We start from the raw sequence: 12,484 nt of genomic DNA, 5'->3' as shown, positions 1-12,484 counted from the left end.
TTCAGTAGCAGTAATGCCTGAAATCTGAGCAAAACAGAGAATAGCACTTCATTACAGAGAGGATGTGATGTTGGTTATTATAGTAAAAAATATTAGATGTTTACTATTTAACACGTGTTGTACTCTTGATACAGAAAATCAAAACTGGGAAAAAATGTAAAAGTATGAGTTTCTACTCAAAAATTGGAGAGTCAGAAATGGACAACCGTATCCATGTGTTGGGAAATTCCCCTTTAAGGCATTTTGGTGAAACTATGAAAAAAAAAATACTGCTGAGTTTATTATTAACAGTAATTCCCTTGGGAAGGGAGCATTTCCTGATATCTTTTCAAAAACATCCAGCTGCACATGAATTTAACTATTTATGGTAGAACAACATGACTTATGATGTTCCTCTTAAGGAACAAATAAGGCAAAAATAAGGATGTCAATATTTAACAAGCTAAATGGAGTACAAGGTGTATTTTTCTAACCAACTTCCTGAATTTTATACTTTGCTTCTGTAATGACAAAGAGATAAGCTGCAAATACCGTGTTTCTTGCTACCTTTTATAAATATTAGGCTTAGTTAAAAATAATTACATTTAAGTATAGTTTATTAATCTAAATAGGTTGCTAAATAAGTTTTACTGAAGTTTTCTGGTTTTATTTTTGCTGTGCAGTATTTGGTGTTAAACAGAACATGAGCGATCAAACTGCTTTTCAAAACGGCAGTAATGAAGGCCACCTCATGTCAACACCTACTAGGGGTCGCATGGAAACTGGTGACCTTCTCTTCTTCTGCTCTGCACTGTGTCCTCTCAGCTCAGAGGAAACCTGTTTGAGGAAGTAGTTATCGGCCCACGCAGGGGGAGGTCAGAGGTGACGAGAGGATGCCGTGTCACTTCCTCAAACAGGAGATTTAGGCCAAGATATCAGATCACTGACCACCACCTGCAATGCTTTCAGCAAAGAGAAAAAGGAGAAGAACATGCAACACATCTAAAGCTGCACACTTCAGCAAATATTATGAAACAGGAAAAGCTGATTTAGTTCCACTTTTAGGATGAATGTGCTAGAAAGTGCTCTTCCAAGAGTTGAGTGTGTATATTCAGCCAGTTTGTTCCTCGTCAGGAGGATTAAAGGTCACTTGTCAAAGAAGAAATATCAGTCATGTCAACATGGGTTTTATTTAGATTTATTTGTCTAATTCAGCTATGTTTAGCTATCTCTTTTAGATTGTCATGATATAAAAAAATAGAGTTGCTCAAGGTATCAAGATCAAAACTCTAAGCAGCTTAGCATTTGAAACTGAATGTCGGATATAAACCATGTCCCAATGGTGACTGCGGTTTAACAAACATAGTCAAGCCTAAAATTATCCATATTCGAGTTCAAAGTAATTAAATTCTACTATTAGTTTTCTTCTGACCTGAACCATTATCTCTGTTTTGGAGAAGGCCAGCAAGAGGTCTGATTTGAATAGAGGACTGGCAGAAATCTAGAAATTAGGATGATGATAAAAATAAGAATATAATATAAAATTAATACATCTTTTTGTATTAATTATTGATGTAAATATAAATCATGTTTGACATGCTATTTTTTAAAATAAAATGTGAATAAATATTACACAATTTTGCTTTGAATCTGTGAGGATTAATGATAGATTATAATATAACACTGACAACACCTCAGATAACACAGCAAATAAAGCATGTTATATAGAAATATATTGTCTATAGAAAAAGTCTTCCTGAAAACTTGTGATTGATCGTGTGATCAGAAGCATCCAAGAAGTTTCTGAAAAAAACAGGACTTAACAGTAAACATAAACCAAGACAAAGTACTCAGCATGCGTCTACAGTAATATTAGTTATTTAAATTTCCTAATAAAAGTGCTGTCTGTTGGAGATGTGGCTTGTTTCCGGTCGCAGTTTGCCTTTTGATGACGTCACGATCATATCCTCGCGGGATTAGCGAACAGCGGCAGTTCTGACCAAAACCAGGATGTGGATGGAAAGGAAATTTGGACTTCACAGAATCTGTTTACTCATTGAGACGTTTTTGAATTGACTACAGTGAAGCGAACTTAGTTGAGGTTTGTATAAACCGGACTAAATGAGACTAAAACTTTCAATGAGAGCGTCGGTGTAGTTTAATGACCAGCTGAAGGAGTTTGCGAACTGCCAGTTTAAATCAAAGATAGAGGATATGTTAGCTTATAATACAGAACATAAGTTAGACTTTAATGTATTACTTCTTATGTTTGAGCTTAAACATGCCTATTTCCTACACAAAAGTTTGTGTCTTGGAGACTGATTTATGAATAACTTATTAATTAAAATACTGTTTAGTCATTCACTTTTAGTGTCCAGACTAAAAATAAAACTATGAAAAATTGGAAAATTACAGTTTTACATTTTGTTTTCGCTCAGCTTTAACCGAGGTATTTGAGATGTTTTTGCTTTAGTGGGCAGTTTGTTTGTCTATAAAGATGAGGAAGGTAGAAGAAAAAAAAACTTAACAAATCAAAAGAAGAAGTGAGGCTTAAACTGTTTTCTGAAGCAGGATATGAAAGTCATGTCTATACGAAAACATTAGTAAAACAGTAAATCAGGACCTGGGAGAAGCATCAGCTCTCACTTAATAAATCTGCTGCTGCTGTACACAGTCAGAAATCATCCTGGAGGAAGAGCAGCAGTTTTAAGTCAATCTAGAGGTTGGGAAACATGAATGAAATGGACTAAAAACTTCATCGGATTTCCACAGACCTCAGCATTACTCAAGGAGTATTTGGAAAACTTTCTAAGTCCTTCTTTGCTGAACAAAATAACAAGAAAAACTCCCAGAGAAACCAGGAAGTGGTAAACAATGTCGATGGTATGATGAAATATTGACTTTATGATTGTTTCCATTCTATAAGCTCCATTTGACCTGCTTCATTAAAAATGTGATGTTTTTTAAATTACTAAATGACTATTTTTAATGAAATTCTGTTCTAATTACAATGCTGCACTCATTACTATTTTTTCTGTAATGAGTGCAGATTTAAGAACAGTTTGCTGCTTATATATTTTTTATTATAAACACTCAAGAACAGGTCTTATTTCAAAATGCTTTTGAAGTGTTGTTTTTTGTTTGAGTTCACAATAATCTATTTTCTTATTTAAAATATATTAAAGCATAGTTTAATGTGCTTTAATATGATTTGTTTTTTAAAATGAAAACATGCTTCTTTTCTTTATAGATGTTTCTGATCCTGTCCCTGCTGATTATGCGTGCGCCACCAGGGGGCGACGCATCTTCAATCAGCTGCTACAACGACCAAGGTGACGCCGTTGACTGGTAAATATTAATTTTACTGCCAAAATTCGCAGAAATCTGAGAGTTTAAATCACAGTTGAATACATTGTGTAACTTTTGGCTTCTCTGGAATTAATTCTCTGCTGTCCTTTTATGTTTAAATAAGGTTTTACCTGTACAAACTCCCTAAAGAAAGTGGCAGAACACACGAGTTTAAGGGAGAGACATATTTATTGCTGGACAAAGGGAGTGAAGGATGGACGGAGGGGAAGGTGACGGTGAATGACACCAAGGGAGCTTTGGGCCAGACTGTCGGACAGCTGTACTCACAGGAAAAGGTCAGTTTCCATCAGGTTTCCTTTTTATCTGCAGCAGATCAGAGGACGATGCTAAAAATTGTGGGTTTTACATCCCTTTCTTTAGAAAAACACCTATAGTTGATGGTCAGCATTCTTTAAAAATGAATTATGAAGCAGTTTTCACTTCCTTCATATTCACATGTTCAGGTTGAACTAAAAAAAAAACGGCCACAGGCAGCAGATATTTCAGTTTTTACCGTCTCAGCCTCATAAAAACTAATCTGATTTAAAGTGTGACTAAAAGCAGTGGCATAGAAAGTGAATGCAAAAAATAAATCATGTTGCACTGACACAAAAATACTTTAGAATAAGTTTTTCATGTAAAGTATTTGCTGTACACTTCCTGCTCCTGCAGTTTCTACTTCTTCTCTTTTACTCCATCATGCCTGAGGCGTGTCTTAGTTGTAGTGGAGGCTACATAATGGCAATTAAATCAGAGCTTGCTTAAAAAAAATAAATAAATAGGACATTTTCAAGTATGTCTTTGAGCTGTTTTTACTGATAAATGACCAAAGAAATATTGCCCACAACACTATTTGTTGACACAAGTCTCTGTCTTTTTAGCAAACAAGTTCATTTTGAAAAAAATAAGCTTGTTACATGCGATTCTTGTCAAGTATCACATGGACTTGACAAGGTGGTGATGTCAAATCTTCATAGCTCTGTTGCAGCTTTGCTGTCATTGAAACAATGTTTTTCAGCTAATCTTTCTGCTTTCTTTTGATAATATTGCATCTTTATCCTACTAAAAATTTACTTCCATAATATTATGACTTTATTCTTGTATTTAAAAGATAAATCTACAATACACCATTGTACTAAGCTGTTGTATTTTTTGTTTTTTTTAAGTAAATTTAATAAATATTTCTTTCAGAAAGTGCAGATGGTGCCATATTTCTAGTAGAACCCAATTCTAAAAAATATTGAGTTCTACCAATATAAGCAACCCAATATGGATATTGGGTTATTTATATTTAAAAATAAATAACATAATGCAATTTTCACATTCTGCTGGCTTTACAGTAGACTTGATTTCTTGTTTTTTGGTGCTTCTGTAAGATCAGACTTGAATCTTATCATTTTTATCATTCATAAGTTGATTTTTGCCACTGAGGGCCTGCAGACACGTTCTCGTTCATGATGCGCATGTGGAGGCTGTGCATCAAAAGAAACAACAGGTTGCCAAGTTTGCTCAGATTCCCAGTCCCTCCCTATGCTGAGATATGTTTAAATCAAACAGTAGATTCAAAGCTGCAAATCACAAATCTGAAGTTCCCACAATTATTTTACAAGTTTACAAGAAAGTCTGACTACTTGGGAGGAAAATATGAAGAAATTATATTTTGCATGGTCGTACATGTGCCTTAAAGAGACATTTATATCAGATCTAGGTTTAGAGCCCTTAGAGTGTGTTTTAAAATAATCTTCTGCTATTTAGACCAGAAATCCACCAGGAACTACAGAAAAGGGTTGCTTTGTGCCCTGTTTGTTCACTCTGTAGTTTTTCAATTGGTCACAGAAACAAATCTATGGGTAGGAAATAATTAAACAGAAAATGTTTCTGACTGTTTTGGTGCACATCTGCCTCCACCAAGAAAAACAACCTGATTATTTAAAAAAATCTTCATTTACTTAAAAAATGATACAAATTTCTTTAAGAACATTGCTGAAAATATTAATGCTACAAAAGGAAATCCCAGAATATTGTAAATTTTTAATGTTTTTTTTGCATGTATGTTGCTCTGAAGTCTGCAATTTGACAAGTGAAGTGTTAGAGATCAGAAAAAGGTGTTCAGATATATTCCTGAATGGAAGTCGCACTGCTGCATTTCATCTGCAGCAGTGCGACTTCCCTTTTTTAAGATGTAAACAGAACATGGTGCTAAGCATTTTTTTGACCACCATGCTTAAGGCTATTGAGTGCCTTAAAACTAAGACAATCAGTAGGAGAAGTGAAAATGTGCTTTTATTTTTGGACTGGGCCAGTTTATTCTTAATGCCGGTAAAAGTCGCGATGCAAAGTTCAATATTAATTCCTTAAACTCAGCCTGTTTGTCCATCCTTTGGTTTCTGCTCAACAGAGACCATACTGTGAAGAAAACTGGTCAAACAGAGAAACCAGAGACATTTCGTAGGGGTTCCCAAAGTGTTTCAAGGCCAGATGGGATGCATAATTCATCCAGAAAACTCTGGGTCTCCTCCAAAAATGACATCCAGAGCCTTATTATGAGATGCCTGAGATGTCCCAGGCAATTCAAACTCTGCTGCAAACCAGTCGAGTGCAACAGAATCACATCTTCTGCTGGATGGAAATATCAGACCTGGACGTGTCAGACATAACCACACTCTCGTCCGCAATCAGTCCATGGCAGAGATTCTCTTTGAGACTTAAAAAATGTCATTTTTTGAAAAATTATTTGGCTGTTTTCAGTTTAGGATCCGTGCAAAATCTTTGTGTGAATTTAGAATCGGTGATTTAAAGAAAACATTTTTGTTTTCACAGAATTCGGAGGTAGCGTACATCTTGTACAACGACCAGCCGCCTTCTGAGGAATACGGTGACAGATGGGCTGAAGGCAGCGGGAGCAGCAAAGGTCACACGAAAGGTCAGGCACCTCAATGTCACCCTGTGTTCAGAAACAGAGTGGAAAACAGTTCAGCTGCCTCAGGGAATAATCTGGTTTGGACATAATTTGGTACTCATGTAGAGAAGAGATATTCTGCTGCTAATAAAATATCTGCCAGTCTCACCTGGTACAAAATAGAGCTTCACCTGATTTATTCCTGTTTCATTGTCTGTAAACGAATTTGCTAACACTTTTATCATCTCTGACCTTTAGGTGTCGTTCTAGTGGATAAAAATCAGGGGTTTTGGTTGGTGCACAGCACCCCTCACTTCCCCCCGGAGCATCAGGAAGGGCAGTTTTACTATCCCAGTAGTGGAGTGAACAACGGGCAGAACTTCATCTGCGTCACTTACCCGCTGGAACGTTTCCAGACCATCGGTAAGACTGGAGTCGAGGCTTTTATGCTGGAATGCTAAGCCCCTCCCAGAATGCTGACCTGTATTAATATGAACTGATACAGAACTTAGGTGGTGCACTGCACCTTTAAGAAAACAGGATGTATCCTCTCTGTCATTGTAGTTTAGTACTTATATTAGAAATGACATTTTGCAGGTGGAGCCAAGGTTTTCCACTTAATTCAGAATATTACAGACATGAAAAAATTTAAAATAAAATCAAGATGTGGTGACATTGAGTAAGAAGGAAAAAATATAAACCTGTTTAAGGTTTTCATGCCTCTTTGCACAACTCACATTAGACATTGGCCGGCCTCTGAGGCAAAGTCGTTCCCCTAAATGAAGTTGTAACTAAAGGAGGACATTTAAATGCATGATGGTTCAGATGGTGAGAACAGGAGGAGCGCTGAAGGGAAAAGGCAGAAACATTTAGGTATGATTTTGTTTTCTCTCACAAGCATCTCAGAAGCATATAATGATACATGTTTCCTTGGAATTTGGAAGGATTTTAATTTTGTTTCAAAGTAGAAACACTTTAATAAAAGAAATCAGAAGTCATAGCTGCTGAACACCAGAGGGTAATGCTAGTCTTATATTGTGTTCCACTCTCTAAAAATGCCAGTATAAACATGAGTCTACTTCTGTAAAATAAATCTTTTCACAGTTTTATGCAATGTTCAGGAAAAGTCATCATATCTGGGAGATAACATTAACAGTTTTGAGACATGCCGAAAAAGTCTAAAGATTCAATTTAGATCGGATTCTTAGCTAAATGTGTCAGAAAAAACTGGGTCAATCCTTAACTTTATTAGACCGCTGATGTCTGAGCAAGTGTTTTAGCAGAAATAAATGTTTTTTATTTAAATATTTCGAAGAGAAATCTCTTAAGGAACAATACAAAAACTATATGTTTGCCAGCTTTATTTAAATAATATGCTAATGTAGTTCCTTAAAAGCTGCTGCTTTTAGTAAAGGATTTATTATGTTGTGTTTAGCATTCCGGTCAGGTAATGACACAACAGCATAATCAGTGTAAACAGGTGTTGTCTCCATGTCACTCAGCCGCCGCCGCAGATCGCTGGCAGACTCAGCCGTTGGCACAGTTGCTATGGCAGAGCTGGGATAATGTAATTAGACGGAGGTGTGTAACCATAGAGATCGAGGCCCTCATGCTGCGGCAGGGATTTGTTTCATCACGTCCTCGCCTCTCCAGCTGAGATGTTCTGGGCGTCCGGGGAAAATGTGGACACACAGGCAGAGGGCATCTGGTCAAACAGCAGAGACAGAGATTTGTTTTTATCGGCACCTGCAGCATTTCACTTACACATAAATCCTGAAAACTGCTCTGCTGCTGTTGGAATTTGCTTTGTAATCGTCACCTAGAAATGAAAAACCTTTGAGCTGACAGAAACTTATGTAGTTTCAGTAACAAATTTAACTTTAATTAACTTTTTATTTCATTTAATTTGTCCTGAACCAATATACCATTTAGCAGAAACTCAATTTATTTTAATTAAAGGCAAAGCTGTTGTGCTTTGATAATTAAATTACTACTGCAGTGATCTTATTTTGCAAGCACGACTAGTTTTATAGCTGTGCTCAGGCTTCTGGGCCTAAACCAAAGTTTGATGAAACCAGAACTCTCATCTGTCCAAACATGCAATACTTTCCCAACTAAGGCCATTTGGTTCTTACACAGCTCCTTAGTATCTGAATTAGGGATAATTCAGATGTAAAGAACTTTCCTCATTTAGAGGAAAGTTTCAAAAGATATTCCTGTTTGTAAGTTTAGTGGTGATTAAAATCTTTATTAAATCAAGCATCCAAATTCAGTCAGCCATTTCTACACTGTGGGAATATTTTGTCTAATGTTTAAAGTTGTGTTTTACAGTTTGGACAGCAACAGATATGTCTCCATTTGCTATTGTTTTCTGCTGCTTCTGCTCTGGTAAAAAAAAGTCCCATAATAATAATAATAATCCAATTTATTTATAAAGTCCTTTATTTCGCCAATTGAAATTTCAAAGAGCTATAGACCCTGTAATTAAAAGAATTGCAGTTCTTCCGACCTGATATAAAAAAACAACAAAAACAATGTAAAAAAAATGATTAACCTACAAATAAAACTTAAAAATAACACAAAATTATTTAGTAATTCAAGAAAAATATCTAAATAAACTGAAAAAAAACAACAAAAAGCTAAAGATTACAATTGGAACAAAAATAATCTAATTCTCAAAGATCAACACTGTTTGCGACACAATTAGTATTTCTTTTTAAACAGTTATTGGTGAAACGTTAAACCTGGAAACTCAACAGGTTGTTGCTAGATAACCGAAAAGGGAGTTAGTTGATGTCACAAACTTGCTCAGCTGCCTGTGAGAGCTTGAGCTGCTAAAAACCTTTCCTCTGCCTACATCCCCCAGAATGCTCTGCAGTTCTGGATTGGATTTCGATTAAATTATTCGCAAGATGTATTGTTCTTGATTTATTGTCCAGTCCAATGACTCAAATGTGTTTTGCGCCACAGGAGAGCAGCTGCAGATCAATCAGCCTAATGTGTATGACTGTGACGTCCCAGAGTCCCTGGCGTCCTCCGTCCCCGCGCTGGCTGCTGTCTGCAACAAAAACCTTCTGTCCTCTCAGACGTTTCCACATGTGAAAACTGTGTCCAACCGCAGCGTGACTCTGACCTCAACAGGCGGCACCGACTTCATCAGCTTCGCCAAAGGAGCAAAGTTCGATGAGGGTGCTCCTTCTGTTTTATAGGCTGGAGAAATTTCTAAAGCTTCAGGTTCGTTGTCTCACCTGTCCTCTCTCTCCTCTGTCAGACCTCTACCACTCGTGGGTGGCGCCCGCCCTCAAGTCAGACCTCCTGGTTCAGTTCTGGGTGCGCTCCACTGGGATCCTCCCTTCTGACTGCTCATTGGGCTGGAAGGTCCTGGACATCCAGAGCATCAATCCGGGACAGACGTTCACCTTCAAGGCCACACAGGACCACTCCAAGTGGGCCGTCAGCCCACGGGCAGCGCGGGATGGGTCACGAGGCGGCGGCTGGGTGTGCGTGGGGGACATAAACAGGAATGAGGCGGAGGAACAGCGTGGAGGAGGCACAGTGTGTCTTCAGGACCCGACGGTGTGGAAGGCTTACCGGACGGCGGCGCTGGAGTGCGAGGCCTGTGGAGGAGGAACGATCCAGTGCTGAGTCCGCTAAGCTACATGATAACGCTAGGCTCAGGGGCTTATGGGAAATATTTCAACATGCTTGGTATACCGGGAGTCAGTTTTAAAACACAAAAAACAAAGTCCAGTTTGGACTGGTGCTGTCAGTTAATTGAACAATATAATCAGATTAATCAGACTCTATCACTGTGATTAATCACAATTAATCACTGTGCCTAACTTCAATCCAATCAATTAAAATGTAATCAATTATTTGTGGAGGGGTTTGTAGCAGAAAAAGCAGGTAGACTTCCAGTAGTAAACCTTTTCAGGGGCCAGCTGATAACAGATATGTTTTATTTCCTAGTTCTTGGGGGCTCAACCCCTTTTTGATGCCGCCCTGGACAACTGCCCATATCAAAAACCACCAAAAAAGTTTTATCGTCTCAAACCAAATCTTCTCGCCTGAAGATTCTCAGTTTTCCAGGTTTTTATCTTCAGGAAGGTTTGAAGGAAGACATTTTGTTTTAAACAATAGAAATGTGTCTCTCCATTCATATTCTGTGGGAGTTGTGCAATAAGGTGATCGTTGCTTCTCCTCATCCAGCCTAATCGGTGGTGTTGCACATTTGACATTTCTATCTCAGACGCGATCTTGTGCACACGTGGGATTGCGATACAAGAAAGTTGTGAATATTTGACTTTGCTGCTGTCATGGAAAATGTTCACTGTGGTTTGTCGCTCCCTGTGTCAAATCCATAATCCACTGCTGTGAACGGCGTAACCCTCAAAACAGTAGTTAGATTAATGTGCAGTACGTAATATTAACACGTTAAAATTTCCAGATTAATCGCATGAGTTAATATAGTTTGGACATAATTTGGTGAAAATGCAAACCGTGTGATTTGGAGCTGGCAGGTTTTAAACGGTGACAGAGAGGAGAAGTCTGTGGAATCACAGCTTTTCCCGGCAGTTACTGGAGCGTCTGACAGTCCAAACAGGAAGAAAACAGCAGGCGCCAAAAGACAAGGCCTCCTGCTCTCAGAAATCTGATACATTCTGGATTTTGATTTAAGTTTTTTTCAGTGTATAAATAATAAAAAAAAGGTCTGAAAATATTTTTATTTCCATCTGGATTGCTGTTACCGAGGTGATGGAGCAGGTAGCCATGACGACTAAGCCCTTTGATTGAGGAGACGGTTTGTCTGAAGTGATTCAGCAAACAGCAGAAACTGTTTTTCCTTTGCTCTCTGAGTTGTTTCCTTTCTCTGTGGTGCAACAGAAATGTCTGCTCACAGTTCAGACTGAACTCTTGTGTTCAGTGAGGATTGGTTGCATCAGCCAGGAGCCAGAGGTCAACAGAGGTCACTTCCTGATAGGATGGAGATGGTTTCACTGATTGGGCCTTTGTCTTGCGCTACTTTCTACATTCTTCTCAGTTTCTTATAAATCAAATATTTTACAGCACATCTTCATCACTGGTTTCTATTTAAACCAAATTATGTCCAAATCAGGCCGTTCTGTTCGTGAATGTCATTTGAAAGTCTAATGTAATTATTCCATTTGCAAATTTGTAAAAAATTAGATAATTTTGTGTATTATGTGCTGCTGAGGACAATGTAACATTTCAGGATAATTTTTTTTAAGAGTTTCAAATTAGTAAAAGTTTACACTGGTTTAACTGTAAGCTGCTGAGGTTATGTCTGTACACTGTAAGAGAAAATCCTTAGTCTTTATTTTACTATTCCAATAATCAACAGGTGGCAGTAACGACCTGCAAAGAGCCACAAAGATGCACCAGGATGGTGCATTTCATGCATGCAGATTTCAGGATGATTTTCAAAAAAGTGCGTCTAACTGAACTGATCCTAAAAATGCAGCTCAGATGATCATCATTAGCTCCGCACAGCAGTTCAACTTAACTTCAAATTGTTTGTTTTTAAAGCAAATTATTTATAATGAGTAAACAGCAAACAGCCACAGAGTGTGCATCTCAAGAAAACTGAAAATAATTCTATACTTGCAGAAAGAGACACATTCAGCTTATGCTTTCTTGGCAAAAACATTTCAAAGTGTGACTTTTTTTAATGCAAATGGAGCAGTGCAGTGAGGAGAACAAGTTCCAAAATCTGACAGCAAGCTGGAGAGGTTAGGAGAAAACAGAACAAAACCCGTAAAAGTGTCTCTTTAACAATAATAAAAGCGATAGCTGAAGTGTTTTTCACAGCTGCTGAAACTGAAGAGACTCTCCTGCAAACGGATGAGAGCAGATTCTGTAAGGAGGTTTTTTCACTCATGCATGCAGGTGTTCTCTTGAGGACTGACATGCTCTGCTTCTTGAAAAGCACGTGGATTCTTTCTTTCATTATTATTTATAGGATTCTGGCAAGAAATCAGGCAGAAAAGATTCAGATTTGATGATTTTCTTTTACTTCTCTGAATGCTTGTGATTAAGTCAAACGATGTGTGAAGTGTTTTTTTTCTCCGCCTTCAGTCTGACCTTGATTTTTTCTGTAGATAAAGATGCTGGCTGTCTTTAATTTTTAAATAAAAATAAAGCTTCTGCGGAGGTGTCTGACTTCATACGTCACCCTGCCTTTGAAATGTCACCACTCACATGATGCATGGAGATGAATTTTACTGCATCTTATGAGAC

At 37.7% G+C, this 12,484-nt stretch overlaps 1 protein-coding gene across 3 annotated transcripts; it reads left to right on the top strand.

The window, feature by feature from the left end:
• Positions 1-1,981: 1,981 nt before the first annotated feature.
• Positions 1,982-12,393, top strand: dnase2 (deoxyribonuclease II, lysosomal). 3 transcript variants are annotated; one of them, XM_055047245.1, is made up of 8 exons: positions 1,982-2,080; positions 2,752-2,862; positions 3,230-3,327; positions 3,452-3,623; positions 6,148-6,250; positions 6,485-6,649; positions 9,197-9,415; positions 9,498-12,393. In XM_055047245.1, the coding sequence occupies exons 2-8, from the start codon at positions 2,854-2,856 to the stop codon at positions 9,869-9,871; spliced, it is 1,140 nt and encodes a 379-aa protein (XP_054903220.1). In that variant the 5' UTR covers positions 1,982-2,080; positions 2,752-2,853; the 3' UTR covers positions 9,872-12,393. The 3 variants fall into 3 exon arrangements, with proteins under 3 accessions (XP_054903220.1, XP_054903221.1, XP_054903219.1); XM_055047246.1 differs by lacking the exon at positions 2,752-2,862; XM_055047244.1 differs by lacking the exon at positions 1,982-2,080 and having other exon boundaries at positions 2,608-2,862.
• The last annotated feature ends 91 nt before the right edge of the window (positions 12,394-12,484 follow it).

This window comes from Poeciliopsis prolifica, unplaced genomic scaffold (assembly GCF_027474105.1).
Source record: "Poeciliopsis prolifica strain line A6 unplaced genomic scaffold, Auburn_PproV2 SCAFFOLD025, whole genome shotgun sequence".
Taxonomy (NCBI): Eukaryota; Metazoa; Chordata; class Actinopteri; order Cyprinodontiformes; family Poeciliidae; genus Poeciliopsis; species Poeciliopsis prolifica.
The sequence above is the reverse complement of the archived record's forward strand: the minus strand, read 5'-3'. Positions and strand labels throughout refer to the sequence as shown.